This window comes from Schistocerca americana, chromosome 2 (assembly GCF_021461395.2).
Source record: "Schistocerca americana isolate TAMUIC-IGC-003095 chromosome 2, iqSchAmer2.1, whole genome shotgun sequence".
Taxonomy (NCBI): domain Eukaryota; kingdom Metazoa; phylum Arthropoda; class Insecta; order Orthoptera; family Acrididae; genus Schistocerca; species Schistocerca americana.
In genome coordinates this window covers 1,021,985,427-1,022,005,536 of record NC_060120.1, presented here as the reverse complement: position 1 = coordinate 1,022,005,536, position 20,110 = coordinate 1,021,985,427, and the positions used below count along the sequence as shown (strand labels likewise).

General features: G+C 42.7%; 1 protein-coding gene across 1 annotated transcript in view; it reads left to right on the top strand.

The window, feature by feature from the left end:
* The window catches only part of LOC124595704 (dehydrogenase/reductase SDR family member 11-like), a 54,303-nt gene extending 35,786 nt beyond the window's left edge, over nucleotides 1–18,517 (top strand). Inside the window, exons 4-6 of the mRNA XM_047134570.1 lie at nucleotides 2,237–2,366; nucleotides 9,082–9,228; nucleotides 18,151–18,517. Coding sequence (XP_046990526.1) covers nucleotides 2,237–2,366; nucleotides 9,082–9,228; nucleotides 18,151–18,192 — 319 coding nt within the window. The 3' untranslated portion in view covers nucleotides 18,193–18,517. The remainder of the gene's footprint in view (nucleotides 1–2,236; nucleotides 2,367–9,081; nucleotides 9,229–18,150) is intronic.
* The last annotated feature ends 1,593 nt before the right edge of the window (nucleotides 18,518–20,110 follow it).

The following is a 20,110-nucleotide window of genomic DNA, read 5'->3' as shown; positions in this document are numbered from 1 at the left end:
ATTATATTCATTCTTCGCGGTCTTAACTGCTTCCTGGACTTCCCTTCTGTAAATATTACATTCTTTGGCTTTCAATTAAAATCCGTACCCCGGCCACAACCGTCCTGATGTAAATGGGTGTAATAATAAAAACGTACACTTTCCCCTTCCTCTTCACTACAAGCAATTGAATGACGATGACCCATCAATGATAACCTGAAGGATTTACAGGAGAAGACATTTTTATAAACTAGTATAACCTGTGGTCGAAATTCGACTAGATGTGTTTTTCAAGTAACGAAAGTTCAATTTCTTTATTTAGCTAACTGGAATTTATTCGTATGCAGATTCCTAGCTCTTACGCGCTAACACATGCAGATTTTTAGTTCTTACCTCAACGCTATTTGGAAAAAAGTAAGAAAGGGCGAATAGCAAGCACTGTCAGTGTCATAAAAATATAGCTTCCCATAACATGGTAAACAACACTGCATAGATGTCAATGGACTTGATCTCTCATAAGAAAATATTGTGAACCTTAAAGTGATATACACAATGTAGAATTGCGTCTGAAATTTTATCCTGAGAACTGACGATGGAAGCTCCTGCATTGAAGCTACTTATATCGTTGAAATAATTCTTTGGTGTCTCATTAACTGTTCGATCATCATTTCAAGTGAGTCTTTGATACTCGGCATTGAAAAATAATTAGTTTCTCCGTTGTGACAACACAATGTGAATGATGTTGCATCACATAAAGCAAGCTCAGATGTGAATTGTTTTCGACTACGACAACCTGCACTGCAAATTTATCAAATCGCATGTATAATTATTTGTAATTATGTTCAGTGAACATTTTATTGTATCTTTCATAACAACAACAGAATTTTCATTATCAATTATGATGATGTTTGGTTTGTAGGGCGCTCAACAGTGAGGCCATCAGCGCCCGTACAAAGTCACAATTTTTACGCAGTCTATTGGGGACAACACAAACACCCAGTCCCCAGGCGGAGAAAATTCCCAAATCGTCCGGGAACCGAACCCGGGACCTCGTGATCCAGAGGTAGAAACGCTAGCCACTAGACCGCGGGCTGGTTCAAATGGCTCTGAGCACTATGCGACTTAACTTCTGAGGTCATCAGTCGCCTAGAACTAATTAAACCTAACTAACCTAAGGACATCACACACATCCATGCTCGAGGAAGGATTCGAACCTGCGGTCGCTCGGTTCCAGACTGTAGCGCCTAGAACCGCACTGCCACTCCGGCCGGCCTAGACCGCGGGCTGCGGACTTCATCATCAATGTCAACGTTATTCCTAATACTTCATCTGTGTAAATATTGTCTCCCTCTGTCTTTCAGTCTGACCCTTTAGCTATCTCCCCCTGGGCATAGCCTAAAATAAATATAGTTTCCATATAATAAGAAAAGTCGGATCACGTAGTTATTCAAAATGAAGAAATTAAAAATTAGGAACTTACTTCAAATTTTCTGGTAACGTGCAAATAATCACAAAGTTCCTCTTACAGAAAAGTAAGCGAAATAACAACTCAAATATATAACATTATTTACATGCATAGTTAATACAATATTTTGATTTTCAGTGTTGACATCATCGACCTAGTAGTTGTCGCCTGGTACGAATAAATGCCCGATATGTGTGTGTTTCTGTAAATGAACCATGTGAACATAAAGGTCCCAAGACTGCGATATCACGAAACATTGTTGCTTTCGTGTGTCATTTCTACCATAGCACATGATCGGTATGCATGGGCACAAGTTGGTAGCAATCCACTTTTTGATGTTCACGTATTGTAGATTTTAAAGCGTGGTAAAGAAGGTATCATCATAGCTGTGTATACAAAACCACCATTCCTTTCACCACTCTTACTAACTACGTAAGCACGATTTTTGCTTTGTTCACATATGTGGCGAAGTACCCTTTGAATTATGTAAGTTTTATTGGCCTACTTGTATAACTAATACTAAAAATAAATACTTCAATTTTCATGTTCACCTATTAATATTACGATGAGCGCGATATTTGTTTTAGACAATGTTCATCCAACCAGGGACAACAAAAGAGTCTTGATGAAGGTCCTAGCAGAGGTGTCTAAAGAAAAAGTCTGTAATGGAATAAATGGAAAAAGTCTATAATGGGCCTAATAGTCCAGAAAATTTCACCTTCAATGATAACGAAAGCCTGCAGACCTACATACTTCTACGTGCTTGTTAATGTACAAAGTTTGTTTTTCCAGTGACTTGGGACACTTGCCGCCATTCGGCACTGACCGAGCCATGTACGGAGCCAGCAAGCACGCAGTCAGAGTGCTCCTGGAAGGGCTGAGGAAGGACCTGGTCGCCAGGGGCAGCAAGATACGAGTTGGGGTACGTAGCAGCCAGCTCACGTCGTCTAATGAGGTAGAAGACGAAAGCAACGTCCAGGTGGTAGTTAGATGGAGAAGAAAATAACAATGCCTTATTTTTGAGATGGTGTAACGTTTATGGAAGACCTGCGAACCAGGTGACGGAAAGGATACAATGACACAGTAGTAAGTTCTCCATCGCTCTCACACACACAGTTGAAAAATTAAAGAACCCGCAACATTACCTTACATCTACATCTACATACATACTCCGCCATCCACCATACGGTGCGTGGCGGAAGGTACCTCGTACCACAACTAGCATCTTCTCTCCCTGTTCCACTCCCAAACAGAACGAGGGAAAAATGACTGCCTATATGCCTCTGTACGAGCCCTAATCTCTCTTACCTTATCTTTGTGGTCTTTCCGCGAAATGTAAGTTGGCGGCAGTAAAACTGTACTGCAGTCAGCCTCAAATGCTGGTTCTCTAAGTTTCCTCAGTAGCGATTCACGAAAAGAACGCCTCCTTTCTTCCCGAGACTCCCACCCGAGTTCCTGAAGCGTTTCCGTAACACTCGCGTGACAATCAAACCTATCAGTAACAAATCTAGCAGCCCGCCTCTGAATTGCTTCTATGCCCTCCCTCAATCTGACCTGATAGGGATCCCAAACGCTCGAGCAGTACTCAAGAATGTAGTGTTGGCAGAAGAGCCAACACTGTTTTTCTTGAGGAGGCCGAACTGCACGCGTTTAATTACACGCTGACTGGCGTGAGGTCTGGAACAGGACAATATCTTGAGAATTGCAAATAAAGTACGTAGTTGATATAATACTTAACTTTAATCCACAATTGTAGAACATCTCTCGTTACGGTACATGCTTCATAATATTAATTATCAATTGAATACGGCGCCTTGCTAGGTCGTATCAAATGTAGCTGAAGGCTATGCTAACTATCATCTCCGCAAATGAGAACGTAGTTGTCAGTGAACCTTTGAACGTCGGCTGTACAACTGGGGCGAGTGCTAGTACGTCTCTCTAGACCTGCCGTATGGTGGCGCTCGGTCTGCTATCACTGACAGTGGCGACACGGGGGTCCGCCGTATACTAACGGACCGCGGCCGATTTAAAGGCTACCACCTAGCAAGTGTGGTGTCTGGCGGTGACACCACAAAGAATAGGTCGTATTAGTGTTTTATAAGCGGTATCCTTTACAGATGAACCACATCTTCCCAAAATTCTACCAATGAACCGAAGACGACCATCCACCTTCTCCACTACTGTCATTACATGCTTGTCCCACTTCATATCGCTCTGCAATGTTACGCCCAAATAATTAATCGACGTGACTGTGTCAAGCGCTACGCTACTAACGGAGTATTCAAACATTACGGGATTCTTTTTCCTATTCATCTGCATTAATTTACATTTATCTATATTTAGAGTTAGCTGCTATTCTTTACACCAATCACAAATCCTGTCCAAGTCCTCTAGTACCCTCCTACAGTCACTCAACGACGACACCTTCCCGTACACCACAGCATCATCAGCAAACAGCCGCACATTGCCATCCACCCTATCCAAAAGATCATTTATGTTGATATAAAACAACAGCGCACCTACCACATTTCCCTGTGGTACTCCAGATGATACTCTCACCACATGATGACAACTGTGGTCTGACCGTGTGAAGAGAGGACAAAGTCCAATAACCAGACTGTCTGCTGAATGATAAATATATTCAAAGTAAAAGAAAACAGTTCAGACTATGTACGTTCGTTTTGGCAATTGTGGCCGACATAGTAAATGTATTGAGGTGGCAAAAGTCGTGGGATACCGATACGCACATATACAGATGACGTCAGCATCGCGCACACGAGGTATATAAGGGTAGTGCATTGCCGAAGCTGTCATTTGTATTCAGGTGATTCGTGTAAAAAGTTTTCCGGCATGATTATGACCGCACGACGGGAAATAACAGACTTTGAACGAGAAATGGTAGTTGGAGATAGAAGCTTTGTAATGTAAAAACATAAAAACAGTGATATTTAAAAAAATATACGGCAGTCTGCCAATGTAATCGTATTCTTAATGACTCAATAGTAGCGGTCGAAAACACTTATCTGCAAATGACTCACAAGAATGTTCTTAATAGTGCAATATCTTTTAAGTTAGCCCGACACAGATCAGTAATTAATAAACTAGCCCAGTTCTCAGGGTAATTACGTAATCGTCGATAGTTCATTGTTCCTTCCTTCTTCACCTAACACCACAGATATTATTCCACGCTCGTGAGAAGTGGCGTGCTTATTTCGCCAGAGAATATTCCACAAGTCCGTTCGATGTAAACTACTGCAATACGTAGCTTAATATCGTGGTTTCGTCTCGATTCCCCAATATAAGATAACAAGAGTAGCATCTACAAAATGAAATCCTATAATGGAACGGGAATCCTGTGACCAGATCTTTTCTGCCTGGGATGTTATCTCGTTATATAAAGAAAAGCTGTAAGTAAAAATTGTTAAATTATTATCAGCGGCCGCGGGTCTCGTAGGATCTGCAAGAAAGTTAATTGTCCTAACCGACGGCACGTCTCAAAGATGAGCTAAAAGAAAAATGTTAAGGATTTTCTAAGATGGCGCCTAACAATGAAAATTCTTTGTTGAGGCCCATATCTACTTAGGACAATCCACATACCAGATTACAAAGGACTCTTGCTTGTGGACATCATGCCAAGTGAAACCACCATAAATTCTGATGCATATGTGACGACACTGAAGAAACTTCAAGCTCGGCTGAGCCGTGTTCGAACGCATCGGCAAAAGCAGGATGTTTTGATGTTGCACGACAATGCACGGCCACATGTCAGTCAAAAAACCATGGAAGCGTTCACAAAACTCGGATGGACAACACTGAAACACCTGTCTTACAGTCCTGACCTGGCTCCATGGCCGGCCGGAGTGGCCGAGCGGTTCTAGGCGCTACAGTCTGGAACCGCGCGACCGCTACGGCCGAAGGTTCGAATCCTGCCTCGGCCATGGATGAGTGTGATGTCCTCAGGTTAGTTAGGTTTAAGTAGTTCTAACTAAAAGAGTCTCTTCGTTGAACAAGGTTTGAAGATGATGACTCCCTTGTGCACGCTGCCAAACAGTGGTTCCTACAGGTTGGTCCAGAATTTTACCATGTGAGAACACAGGCACTGGTTCCAAGATGGCGTAAAAGTTGAGGGGGATGGAAATTATGTGGAGAAATGAAAATATTGTTCCTAAAAGAAGTATATACACACAGTAAAACTTTCAAACAGGTAGAATAAAAGATGGATTAAAAAAAAATACTGTGCATTTCTTTTGGAGTGACCCTCGTAAATTAAGATCTTAACACCTGTATGTATATATCTAAATTCATGGCCAAACTAGAAGTTAAGGATAAATTAAGCTTTTATGGAAATGAGAGGCAGTGAGCCAGTGCTTGGGACGGTTTCCCTCAAGCCGTGTGCAAGGCCAAAGCGGACGCACAACACGAGTGTGTGGCGGAACCTGAGCTGGCACAGGTGTGAGGCACATGGTCGACCGTAAAAAGAGTGTTCTCATTGTGTCAGCATTTTTTAATCTGTGTAACGTGTTGGAAATGACACTACAGTGCACCAGGCGCTGTAACCAACTACAAAGTGTGTGGATAATACTGTAATGCTGTGTCTCATTGATTTTTTGAGTAATATGATCGATCGGATACTCTCTTTCAAATTCTGAAGGCTATTTATAATTTGTACAGAAATCAGATGGCAGTTGTAAGAGTCAAGGGGTATGAAAGGGAAGCAGTGGTTGGGAAGGGAGTGAGACAGGGTTGTAGCCTATCCCCAATGTTATTCCATCTGTATATTGAGCAAGCAGTGGAGGCAACTAAAAGAAAAATTCGGAGTAGGAATTAAAATCCATGGAGAAGAAATAAAAACTTTGAGGTTCGCCGATGACATTGTAATTCTGTCAGAGACAGCAAAGGACCTGGAAAAGCAGCTGAACGGAATGGGCAGTGTCTTGAAGGGAGGATATAACATGAACATCAACAAAAGCAAAACAAGGATAATGGAATGTAGTCGAATTAAATCGGGTGTTCCTGCTGGAGTTAGATTAGGAAGTGAGGCGCTTAAAGTAGCAAATGAGTTTTGCTATTTGGGGAGCAAAATAACTGATGATGGTCGAAGTAGAGAGGATATAAAATGTAGACTGGCAATGGCAAGGAAAGCGTTTCCGAAAAAGAGAAATTTGTTAACATCGAATATAGATTTAAGTGTCATGAAGTCGTTTCTGAAAGTATTTGTATATCGTCTGTATATTGAAATGACAATGAAAATGTGTACCGGAGCAGGTCTCGAACCCAGATTTCTCGCTTTACGCGAACTGTGTCCTTAACAAGTTCGGCTGTCCGCGCACGAATCACGGCCAGACACATACTGCCATTTGTCGTCGTCCATTTGTCAACCTACACTCGTCCGTTACGTATATTCCCGTCCAGGTGGGACATACGTACTTATTGTGAGTGGAGGCCGAATAATGCAGTGTCCCATCGGACTTTTATGCATATCGGAAGGAATATTGCGTCGTACTTCTTAATAACACAGCCACTGCCATTTCATAACTACTATAATTGATGCATGCAAGTCCAAAAGAACATAGAACCGTACTTCTTAACGACACAGGCACTACGAATGTTTTTGGATGGGGTCTGCCTTCAGTAGCAAAACACAATATTGTTTTTTAACCCAAACATGTTTCACTGCAGTTGCAGAATCTTCAGTGGGCTCCTATTTTATGGCTGTTAAAGATAAAGAATGTTCTGTACTGTTTGTATATATGTAACTATTACATTTTAAATCATAATTACAGATATTTTAAAAAAACACATAAAATTATGAATTCATACCTTTTTGCCACATGGTGTGGTTTTTCTGATGTACTGTGTTTCTCCAGTAACAATTTTGTTCCACAATGTGTCATCTGCAACCACTTACACCTTAAAGTAGATAAATTGTTTAAGCCAAAATTAAGATTTCAAAATTGTTATTCCTATGCCTGAAATTAATTAATTCTATGTTTGTGTATGTGTCTATTTACATATTGTTTCACTTACGTTTTCTTTTTCCTCATCTTCATCACTGTCAAACACTGTATATTAAGCTGTCGCTGTCACTGTCAGTGTTTCACTGTTTACCAGCAGTGAAACAAACATGGCGGACAGTGGAACAGTTGAAGGTGTAAAAACAAGATGGCTGACGGAGGAACAGTTGAAGGTGTTCCTGGCAGTTGTTCTGAATCTTTCAGAGGTGTCTGTGCATTTTGTGTGTGTGTGTGTGTGTGCCCGCATCTCGTGGTCGTGCGGTAGCGTTCTCGCTTCCCACGCCCGGGTTCCCGGGTTCGATTCCCGGCGGGGTCAGGGATTTTCTCTGCCTCGTGATGGCTGGGTGTTGTGTGCTGTCCTTAGGTTAGTTAGGTTTAAGTAGTTCTAAGTTCTAGGGGACTTATGACCACAGCAGTTGAGTCCCATAGTGCTCAGAGCCATTTGAACCATTTTTGTGTGAGTGTGTGTGAGAGAGAGAGAGAGAGAGAGAGAGAGAGAGAGAGAGACAGCAGGTTTGAGGGTTTTGTGTGTGTGTGTGTGTGTGTGTGTGTGTGTGTGTGTGTGTGTGTGTAGGGTGGGAGGTAGGTTGGGGGTGGGCATAGGAATAACAATTTTCAAATCGTAATTTTGGCTTAAGCAATGTATCTACTTTAAGGTGAAAGTGGTAGCACATGACAAACTGTGGAACAAAACAGTCCTTGTAGAAACACAATACATCGGAAAAACCACAGCATGTGGTAAAAAGGAATCAATTCATAATTTTATGTGTTTTTTCAAATATCTGTAATTACGATTTACAAACTAATAGTTACATGTATACAAACAATAAAGAACATTCTTTATCTTTAACAGCCATAAAATAAAAGCCCGCTGAAGATGCTGCAACTGTAGTGAAACATGTTTGGTTTCAAAAGAAAATTGTGTTTCGCTAAAGGCAGACCCCATCCAGAAACATACGTATTGTTAAAGCAAACACGGAAAGAAGAGCTTCAACCCCAATATGATTAACACAGGCACTGATATTTCTATATACTATAACTGATAGGCCACATTTGCCATTAATTAACACAGCGCTACAATCACTAGATGGGAGAGGCCTGAAACAGACTGATCTTTACGCAAAAACGTCGTAGAAGACTGAGTCCTTGTAGCATTCTGCTGGCACAAGAACAAGCCAAGGCCGTTGCAGTGCGATCTGGAGCGAAATCTCCTAGGCTGTTGTGGTTTACTGCAGGCCATTCGGCAGCCACACGCAGCAGATACATCGGTGCAAAACATACAGGCCATTGGCTGAATAGTGCTGCGGCTTCTTTCGGGCAGTACTTCATTATAGATTGACCTCTCTCGATTAATAACGCATTTCTCGATAAGGGGCCACAGTCCAGAACTCAGACTTCGGTATGTGTCGAATACCATATGTTTGACTGAAACGTCTTCAGAAGCCCAGAAGCACATTAGTTTATTCGAACAAAACCCAGCGAGGTATGTCATGGTCTCGGTAATTATAAAGCATAATCTCACTTTTGTTTTAGTAGATACATAGGAAGAAAACACTTTAGTAAGATTTGAAAATTCGTAATTATGTCCTAGATTTCTCTTGAAAATTGTGTTCTGCTTTACAGGAGATTTCTCCCGGCGCAATACGAACTGAGGGGCTGATGGATGTGATGCAGGAGTTCCCGGAAATTGCCAAAACAATACCCTGTATGGAGCCGGAGGACATCGCAGACGCGGCCGTCTACATGCTGTCACAGCACCCACGCGTTCAGGTTAGTCTCGAAAAGTGCGCTTATAAACTATATAACGTCCCCACTATCTTTTGTTTGTGTGTAGCATTTATCCCAACTTTACCGCTCACACTGTAAAAGTCTACATATTACCAAAACTACGATGGTTGCACAGAAAGTAATGCACCGCATTTTTTTCTCCAACAGTTCTTTATTAAATATAATGAGACTTACACACACGAAAGAATGGTGTTTCGTCTACACACCATATTTTTCCACATAATATCCATCCCGTTCTACGGCCTTCCTCCAGCGCGAAATAAAGGCGTGCATGCCCTGTCGGTACCAACCCTTGTCCTCATAGCGGACCCAGCACTCCACTGCGTGAATCACCTCCTCATCGTCTTCAAAATGTCTCCCACGAACGGCATCCTTTAATGGCCCAAACAAGTGGAAGTCCCAGGGGGCTAGCACAGGGCTGTCAAGACTGACAACCGTGGGTGGTCTCACCGACCGCTGCAAGTCGTGGAGCTCCGCCGAACCGCCTTCTGATGACCTCACCCTCCGTGCCCGGCGACTAACTGTACTTGTGTCGACAGCAGAAGCTCCATAGACTTTGCACAAACGTTTGTGAACATTCCCCACTGTTTCTTTCTCTGCAGTGAGAAATTCAATGACGGCAGGTTGCTTGTAAAGCACATCACCTGCAGACGCCATTTTGAAACTGTCCTGCTGCTACGCTATTTGTGGGAAGTGAAGGAAATTTGGCGTGCTCTCTCAGGAGACTTCAAATAATACATACGTAAAGTTTCGCGTTCGTAGCACTATTTTCGGATGAGAAAAAAAATGTGGTGCATTAATTTCTGGGCAACCCTAGTATGTATTCACAAACTGTTATCCAACTTACACTCATATGATAACCTTTGAATAAACAGAATTTAATTTGAACTGTATTGTAACTGATCTAAATCCAGCTTGTCTTTGTATTAAAAGCGCAAGGGCAGTAAAACGGTCATCTGGCCCTGATCAAAATTTCCACTTACCTCGCCGGCCGGAGTGGCCTAGCGGTTCCAGGCCCTACAGTCTGGAACCGCGCGACCGCTGCGGTCGCAGGTTCGAATCCTGCCTCGGGCATGGATGCGTGTGATGTCCTTAGGTTAGTTAGGTTTAAGTAGATCTAAGTTCTAGGGGACCGATGACCTCAGATGTTAAGTCCCATAGTGCTCAGAGCCATTTGAACCATTTTAAACCACTTACCTCGCATCTTGACACAGTTGTTGCAGATTTCACGAAAGCACAACAGCAAGCGGGCAGCGGCTAAGCTGGATTCCTGTTTATAAACACGTATTCAGACTGTCGCATGTGGTAGTGCGTAATGACAATCATTGGTGTGGAGAGAGACACTATTCCTATGAAATGATATTCCAAGACAAAGATTTTAGATTGAGGTATGTATTCAAAAGCCAGAGTAAAATTTCGCATTATCTTCACACCTTACCATTGGTCTGAACAATATTACGCTTAACAAAGTGACCAATGATTTAAAAAGGATACAACGTTAACAGAGAATTTCTATAAAAATCAAATAGCTTACTCAGTAAATATGTTAATCCATGATTGTGGGAAGAGGGGTGGTCTTTCTCTCAAATCTGAGCAAGTTAACTAGCTGACAGTAGTCATTCCTACCTCCTAAATGCTGCAGTCTTACCTCAAACTTCTTCTCTTCAAAAACTAATAACATTATTGAAAATACATACACACATAAAAAAAGTTTTGCATCACCTCGTTTCCGAGAGTTCCGCAACCTGTACAGAAAATTGGAATAGAGATCAACATAAACATCATTTTCGCCCTTTTTATTGCTCATGAAAACCACACGTTGTATGTTGACCCACCATATAGCGAGACCTTCAGAGGTGGTGGTCCAGATTGCTGTGCACACCGGTACCTCTAATACCCAGTAGCACGTCCTCTTGCATTGATCCATGCCTGTATTCGTCGTAGCACGCTATCCACAGGTTCATCAAGGTTCTGTTGGCCCAGATTGTCTCACTCCTCAACGGCGATTCTGCATAGATCCCTCAGAGTGGTTGATGGGTCACGTCGTCCATAAATAGCCCTTTTCAATCCCTCCCAGGCATATTCGATAGGGTTCATGTCTGGAGAAGATGCTGACCACTCTAGTCGAGCGATGTCGTGATCCTGAAGGAGCTCCAAAAAAATGGCTCTGAGCACTATGGGACTTAACATCTGTGGTCATCAGTTCCCTAGAACTTAGAACTACTTAAACCTAACTAACCTAAGGACATCACACACATCCAAGCCCGAGCCAGGATTCGAACCTGCGACCGTAGCAGTCGCGCGGTTCCGGACTGCGCGCCTAGAACCGCTAGACCACCGCGGCCGGCAAGGAGCTCATTCACAAGATGTGCACGATGGGGACGCGAACTGTCGTCCATGAAGACTAATGCCTCGCCAATATGTTGTCGATATGGTTGCATTATTGGTCGGAGGATGGCATTCACGTATCGTACAGCCGTTACGTCACCTTCCTTGACGACCAGCGGCGTACGTCGGCCCCACATAATGCCACCCCAAAACAGCAGGGAACCTGCACGTTGCTGCACTCGCTGGACAGTGTGTCTAAGGCGTTCAGCGTGACCGAGTTGCCTTCAAACACGTCTCCGACGATTGTCTGAAGGCATATGCGACCCTCATCGGTGAAGAGAACGTGATGCAAATCCTGAGCGGTCCATTCGGCATGTTGCTGGGCACATCTGCACCGCACTGCATGGTGTCGTGGTTGCAAAGATGGACCTCGCCATGGACGTCGGGAGTGAAGTTCTGCATCATGCAGCCTATTGCGCACAGTTTGAATCTTATCACGACGTCCTGTGACTGCACGAAAAGCATTATTCAACATCGTGGCGTTGCTGTCACGTTTCCTCAGAGCCATAATCCATAGGTAGTGGTCTTCTACTGCAGCAGGAACCCTTGAGCGGTCTGAGCGGGGCATGTCATCGACAGTTCCTGTCTCTCTGTACCTCCTCCATGTCAGAACAACATCGCTTTCGTTCGCTCCGAGACGCCTGGACACTTCCGTTGTTGAGAGCCCTTCCTGGCACAAAGTAACAATGTGGATGCGATCGAATCGCGGAATTGACGGTATAGGCATGGTTTGAACTACAGACAACATGAGCCGTGTACCTCCTTCCTGGTGGAATGACTGGAACTGATCGGCTGTCGGACCCCCTCCGTCTAATAAGCGCTGCTCATGCATGGTTGTTTACATCTTTGGACGGGTTTAGTGACATCTCTGAACAGTGAAACGGACAGTGTCTGTGATGCGATATCGACAGTCAACATCTATCTTCAGGGGTTCTAGGAACTGGGATGATGGAAAACTTTTTTTGATGTGTGTGTATTCCTTTAACATTTCACTGTGCACAGCATATTCATCCTCGCTGTCCTTTCTTTATCTAGCAGATACAATTACAAGACCTCACAGCACTATCAAATACGTCCATCACGTACCACACTTCAAATAAGAATATATCAGACTGCGCAGAGGCAAAGACTGTGCTACGACAGGACCAAAGATTGTTTAACAGCAGCGTAACTTGCTTTCTCTCTAACGTTCACATCGATGACATACGAAAATCAAAATGACATTACTACCCTACAGCCACTCTAAGGTCTCTTGTTCGTCTGATCTGGCCATTATCATGGTCTGGATGACTTGTATTTCTAGTTAGTGTCACGCACAATATATTCATCTCTTGAACTATCCAACGTCTGAGGAAATGACATTGTTTTAAACACTGATTTGTGAAGTTTTATATTGTCAGACTGTTCTAAAATACAACTTGGAAACTGTACATACCGCACTTATCCGCTCTCCAACCACATCATCTTAACGGATGGATTGTACGACGTGGTAAACGCAAAGGAATAACTCGTCGTAATAGTGTATCCGCTTATAGAAACAAACTACTTATGCAAAGCACTGCAGTATTAGCTGGAGACGACTTTAACCTGTAGAATATAGACTGGGTCCTCTATGGATTCACAGCAGTTGTCACGGACGGAGAGTCATGTGAAGTAACTATGAATATATTTTCCGAAAACTATTTGGAGCAGCTAATTCGACAACCCAAGTGCAACAGAAATACCGGGTGATCAAAAAGTCAGTATAAATGTAAAAACTGAATAAATCACTGAATAATGTAGATAGAGAGGTACAAATTGACACACATACTTGGAATGACATGGGGTTTTTATTAGAACCAAAAAAATACAAACGTTCAAAAAATGTCCGACAGATGGCGCTTCATCTTTATCAGAATAGCAATAATTAGCATAACAAAGTAAGACAAAGCAAAGATGATGTTCTTTACAGGAAATGCTCAATATGTCCACCATCATTCCTCAACGACAGCTGTAGTCGAGGAATAATGTTCTGAACAGCACTGTAAAGCATGTCCGGAGTTATAGTGAGGCATTGACGTCGGATGTTGTCTTTCAGCATCCCTAGAGATGTCGGTCGATCACGATACACTTGCGACTTCAGGTAACCCCAAAGCCAATAATCGCACGGACTGAGGTCTGGGGACCTGGGAGGCCAAGAATGACGACAGTGGCGGCTGAGCACACGGTCATCACCAAACGACGCGCGCAAGAGATCTTTCACGCGTCTAGCAATATGGGGTGTTTTTCTTTTTGTTCTAATAAAACCCCATGTCATTCCAAGCATGTGTGTCAATTTTTACCTCTCTATCAATATAATTCCGTGGTTTATTAAGTTTTCAAATTTATACTGACTCTTTGATCACCCGGTACTTAAACCTTGTAGCTACGAGCACACCTAAACTTATCGACGGTGTCAGTATAGAGACGTGATACCATCATAGCAACTACAGTTACTAAAGTTAATAAATCCATCAATAAAGTTAGAAGGGTTTTTACGGTGGAAGGAGTAGGTAATTACTTGTTAGTATCCATCTTACACAATGAATGGACATTGTTTAGCACCAATGTGATGGGCATTGAGGAATTTTGGGCAAAGTTTAAACAGGCTGTAAATCGCACTCTGGAGAAGTATGTCCCGAGTAAGTGGATTAAGGACGGAAAAGATCCATCCTGATTTGATAACAAAATGCAGAATCAGGAAGCAGCGATTGTCGCGCTATGGGTTCAAAAATGACGCGGGAATGTCGGCAGGCAAAGTTTGGTAGAAATTCGTGTGTCTACAAAAAGATCTATGCGTGTAACTTTCAACAACTTCCGCCGTCATACCTCAGCGAATCGTTTTGCCGAGAATCCGAGAAAACTGTGGTCTTACGTGAAGTCAGTAAGTGGGTCGAAGGCATCCCTCCAGTCACTCGTCGACCAGCCTGCTATGACAATCGAAGACAGCAAATGAAAAGCTAAAGTTTTAGACATTGCGTTTAAGAAATCACTCGCGCAGGAGTAGCGAACAAGCGTATTATTGTTTTACCGTCGCACAGATTTAAGTGTGGTGAACACAGACATAGTCCTCACTGGCGTTAAGAAGCGATTGAAAGAGTTGAAAACAAATAGGTCACCAGGTCCGTGTGGAATCCCAATTCATTTTTACTGGGAGGTACTGTACGGCATTGGCTCCTTACTTAGCTTGCACTTATGGAGAATCTCTCACCGAACGCAAAATGTCAAGCAACTGGTAAAAAACGCAGGTGACTCACTAGATAAAAGAGTAAAAGGACGGACCCGCAAAATTTCAGGACAATATCCTTAACGTAGATTCTCTACAGAATTCAAGGAAATGGTGCAATAATCAGATAAGTCACGGGTACATAGTTTAGAGTGCAACACAAGAAACTGTCCAGAAACTGGAAAACTTGATTAATCGGTCTTGTCTTTTCCTAACCTTTATGTAGGGCACCAACACAATGTGATAGCTTACTACATAGCCAAAGAATGATTTATTGTGATATTTATTGAATTTCGAAAAAATAGATTTCTCCCTCTCTTGCTCGAAACGACTTTGTTTCTGAATATGGTGTCAAAAAATACGCAAGTAAGTAAACAAACAACAACTGTTAGCACTTTGCAGGTTACTGAGTATGATGGGAATTACAGAAGGAAATCGATACCCTAATAAAAGTCATACGTGTGGAAGGTTAGTAATAAGCCCACTGTGCTTCTTCTTCAGTAACAAACCACTTCATTATAAAGTTCCACGTACGAGGCAGGCACATATTTCTTGGCAAGTTTCGTGACATCTTTAAAGTTCTCAGTTTTAACTGGCAGAGGCACTTTACAAATTTTTTCCAAATCAATGCAGTTGAGGCTTTCTGAACGATGAAATGTCGTGCGGCGAATTTCCCTGAAGGAATTATTCCGTTTGGTGTCGTCCCACACGATGCAACGACCAGCTGAAGTTGAAGAAATGACTTCGGCGTGTTCGTCGTCACAAGAATGCAAGCGAACTGCTCCTTTTCAAGGACAAAGCAAAGCCTCACACATGTCTACGCACTCGAGAGGAGCTCACAAAGCTTCATTGGATTGTTCCCTTCCTCAGCAATCTTAAAAAATGGTTGAAATGGCTCTGAGCACTATGGAACTTAACATCTGAGGTCACCAGTCCCCCTAGACTTAGAACTACTTAAACCTAACTAACCTAAGGACATCACACACGTCCATGCCCGAGGCAGTATTCGAACCTGCGACCGCAGCAGCAGCGCGGTTCCGGACTGAAGCGCCTAGAAGCGCTCGGCCACAGCGGCCGGCTCATCAGTCTTACAGCCCGAATCTCGCACCTCCCCACTTCCATCTGTTTGGCGCAGTGGCGAAGCTGCTGACACCGAATAGAACATTCGGGTGAATCACCATAGACTGATTCTGAGCATAACTATCAGGTAGCTAGTCCAAATATTGTGGAGTGTGATAAACGACAAGCAGCTGCAATTCTTTGAACAGTCAGTGACTTTACAGCCGAATACCAGGCGTGCTGCTACTGGGCAGAGGGAGACCCAGCTGAAAATGTTTTGGAGATGATTTGCAGTTTCAGTATTTGCCTTATAACTAAAGCAAACATTGGTCTGAACTGGGGAATGGGAACTATTTCTAATTTAATTCTGGGACGATACGTCCAGGACAAAAACTTTTTAAAACCCAACATATGTTTTCATCTTTGTCGAAGGAAGTCCTAGAGATTTGTTCGTGATTCGTGTTTCAAGAGACTCATTTGGAGAAGAAATATGTTGCTGTCTGCAGCGAGATTTGCAGCTGTGAAAGGCCCTTCAGCTGTTGCGGGCCATGGAGGGGGTGGCGTAAAGCTGTGGAAAAATATGTCTTTCTTCGTTGCATTACCAGCGGTTGGTCTGTGTATGTTAAATGCTTGGCTCAAGCATCAGGAAGAGCCTCACCACCGACCAGAATTTATACCTTATGAACATCTGAGATTGAGAACGGCGAAAGACAGCATTAACAACATTCTAAAAGCCTGAAACTGATTCAACATTCAAACATTTATACAGCAATTTATTTTTACAACTTATTCGCCGCCCCACATATGGTTCATTGCTGTTCAGACTATTTTATCAAAACAATCGGGATAGAGAATGAAACAACAAGTTTACTGTTATCAGTCACTGTTTATTACTTCACTGACGCGTTTCAAAGGTTTAAACCTTCATCATCAGGTGGTTTCCCATTTATTAGTCTGACATATTTGTGTGTTATGTTACGGTTTTTGGAGAAACTTGTGGTACTGTCTAGTGGAGGAACAAAACACTATTTCAGAACATGATTTAAGGGTTTTTTAATAAAAAACTAAACCTGTATCTAACGGTAAAAATAAAATGAGTAACACAGAACACCTACGGTGGCCACAGGTTCCTTTCACTGTCGTAACATATCCCATGTATACTTTCATATTTTGGAAAACAAAGATGGCGTATCGAAACTATTTGGCGCAAGGATCATATAGCAAAAGAGAAATATTATCACAAAGTACAAAGAATACACAGGATGTTTCACTAAATGTGTTCGCCTCTGTGAGTTACGAAGCAGTGCGTGGCTGATGTGGAGGTTATTGATGCAGCAAGACGTTGGTTCCGATGTCGACCAGTAGGGAGGTACCATGTGGGTATACAAGTCCCCTCAGTAAGGTGGCGTGAGAACGTCGCTTTGAACGAAGATTACGATAAAAAATAGCTTTATGTAGCCAAAAGAGGGGGGGAATAGTACGGTGTTTTGATATCTTGAATAAAACCATCCTGCTTGCAGAAAAAAGTGTAGCATTACTTACTGAAAGCCCCTCGTACCTCTCGGTGATTCGTGTATTATGAAACACAACGTTTCTGAATTTACCTCTAGATTTTATTTATGAGTAAAGAAAAGTCTTTCAAATTAGGAGTGAATATGAGCCAGTCTGAATTCTAATGTCACTGAATTCTGAATGAATGTCGCCACGAACGAACCTAGACGTCACGCAACACGAGAGATGTTCGTCACCGCAACGAAGATAGTGCATTCGTGTTCGTTGGCTTCGCCAACTCACTAATAACCATCGTTTAACATAACCTAAACTTCGTTGTACAGAGATGGTTCAAATGGCTCTGAGCATTATGGGACTTAACTTCTGAGGTCAGCTGTCCCCTAGAACTTAGAACTACTTCAACCTAACTAACCTAAGGACATCACACACATCCATGCCCGAGGCAAGATTTGAACCTGCGACCGTAGCGGTCGCGCGGTTCCAAAATGAAGCGCCTAGAACCGCTCGGCCTCCCCGGCCGGCACAGTACAGAGAGGTCTGCCGTCACAATCAATACTTCGAAGGCAGGAGGAGAGAATGCGCTCTGTCACACCATACATTAAGTAATTTACATTAGATGGCAAAGAATTTCTGCTGTTCATTCGTTGTTCTGCAGGATATTGACGGAAACCTTGTATTTGATATTCTTTTCTTTGTTGCAGGTGTATGACATCATCATGTACCCAACGGGCAGGCCGGTCTAAAACCAAATGCAGCAGCCTATTGTACTGAAGGGTGTCTCATCCAGCCAAATTTGGTTATTACAATTTAAACATCAATGTTTCCATTTCGACCATTTTTCCGTAATTACTAAAAATAAATGTTTCCTGGACAAACGCTGTAGCGTTACGTACTATGCAAGATGGTACACGTGAATTTGCAACAATTAATATTTCTATTTATTTTAATAACTTGACAGTTATTTCCAGATCAGCTGTTTTGCATAAGCTGTTGTTTTTGTTACAAAAACGTATTTTTTGATGATTTTATAGACCAAGTTGAAACTAAAACAGTTTAGTTACTATGAAAGTTGAAAGATTTTACTGCATAATCCTCCAGTCTTACAAAACTTGATCACTGTAATAATATGACCTGAGCATCGTTGGGTATTTTTTGCTTTTATCCCGTTGACGCATCTGCAACTAACTCCCACCACTCATGTACTAAAACTATGTAAAGTGTTGTACTGAGACAGTCCGTTAAAACAGTAATTTAATTTTCAAAACAAACATACGAGTCGGAATTTGTGTTAGGCTGCTTAATAGACAGGGCTGTTTATTCAGTGAGCGACGCTCATAAACTCAGTTTAAGAATATGTTATCAGTTGTACAGCATTTTTTTGTTCCAAGTGGGTCTGCAGCGACTATGCCAAATACATGTACACTTAATGGATTATATATGGACACTTGAAGTACATTATTAATATGAAAAGTTCTGACTTGAGCAGCGCCTTGTGTAAACACCTCCTTGTTTTGGCGTGTCACTTGGAAATGATCTGCGATTCCAGCTCAGGTGTGTATAAGATCGGTAGAGGAGAACTTGGGGAAACGTGATAAAGGGCGATCAAAAGGTTCCGTTTGAGGGCGTCGCGACAGCGCATATGCAGCGTAGCGCGACTCCAATGCGGGCGTATAAGCTCCCATACGTAGGCAAGGGATTAGTTTGTCAATCGTGTCTTTCTGACGTACGAGCCGTAAATATCGAAAAGTGAACAACAACGATATCAGTACCAGATGCGTCTAAACAGAACCAACGCGCTCTTATTCTTTACTTGGCTGCCTAAGGACAAACACTGGCAGATATCCATTGGAAAATGAAAACTGTATGTGGGGCACCTTGTGTATTGAAAAAGACAGTTGTGGAACTGTGCGCCAAGTTTATCTGTTAAACCGCCATCTGCCTCTGACACAGTGAATCATCTGCGCCTTCTCGGAAAAAACCTGAGATGCCAAGATGATATACCAGCTTCCTCAGAAGCTTGCGGCAGAAAAGTCGTACACAAACGGCAAGCTTTAGCCTAAAGAGCGAAAAGCACCTTCTATGCTGATCATTATGTCATCATTACTCAAAAAGAAGCTTTAAAATCGGTGGACAGACGTTCTCTGGACCTCTAAATGTCCTCGTTATCTACGAGGTGCTAGCCAAAATTTGCAAGGATATCCCCGTAAAAACAAGAAACCTTACCTGTCTTAGTTTCCAGTGACACCTTCAAGATAGTCCACTCGTATCTGTGTCGAACACTTCCCGTGATTTTCCCACTATTTGAAAGGAATGCTGAAAGTCTGCTCACTGAATCGAGTTCAAAATTAGTCGCGGTACCGCCTGAATTTCTTCTGTCGTCTAAAAGCGCCACCCTTACAACTTCAATTCCATTTTCGGAAAGAAATCTCAAGGGGCTAAACCAAGCAAGTATTCTTTTTGCCAGGAATTCCTTCGCAATTGGTGGGGTGTGAGAATGCATTGCATTGTCATGATGCAGCACGCAGTTTTTATTCTCCAATCTCCCACGCCATTTGTGTGTGACGTCCTCCATCAGTCTCCTCTAAACATCGCAGAGGATTCTCCTTCCCCCTCTCTCTGCCCATATCCCCCTTCAGCCCCTCTCTGTCCATTCTCTCCACC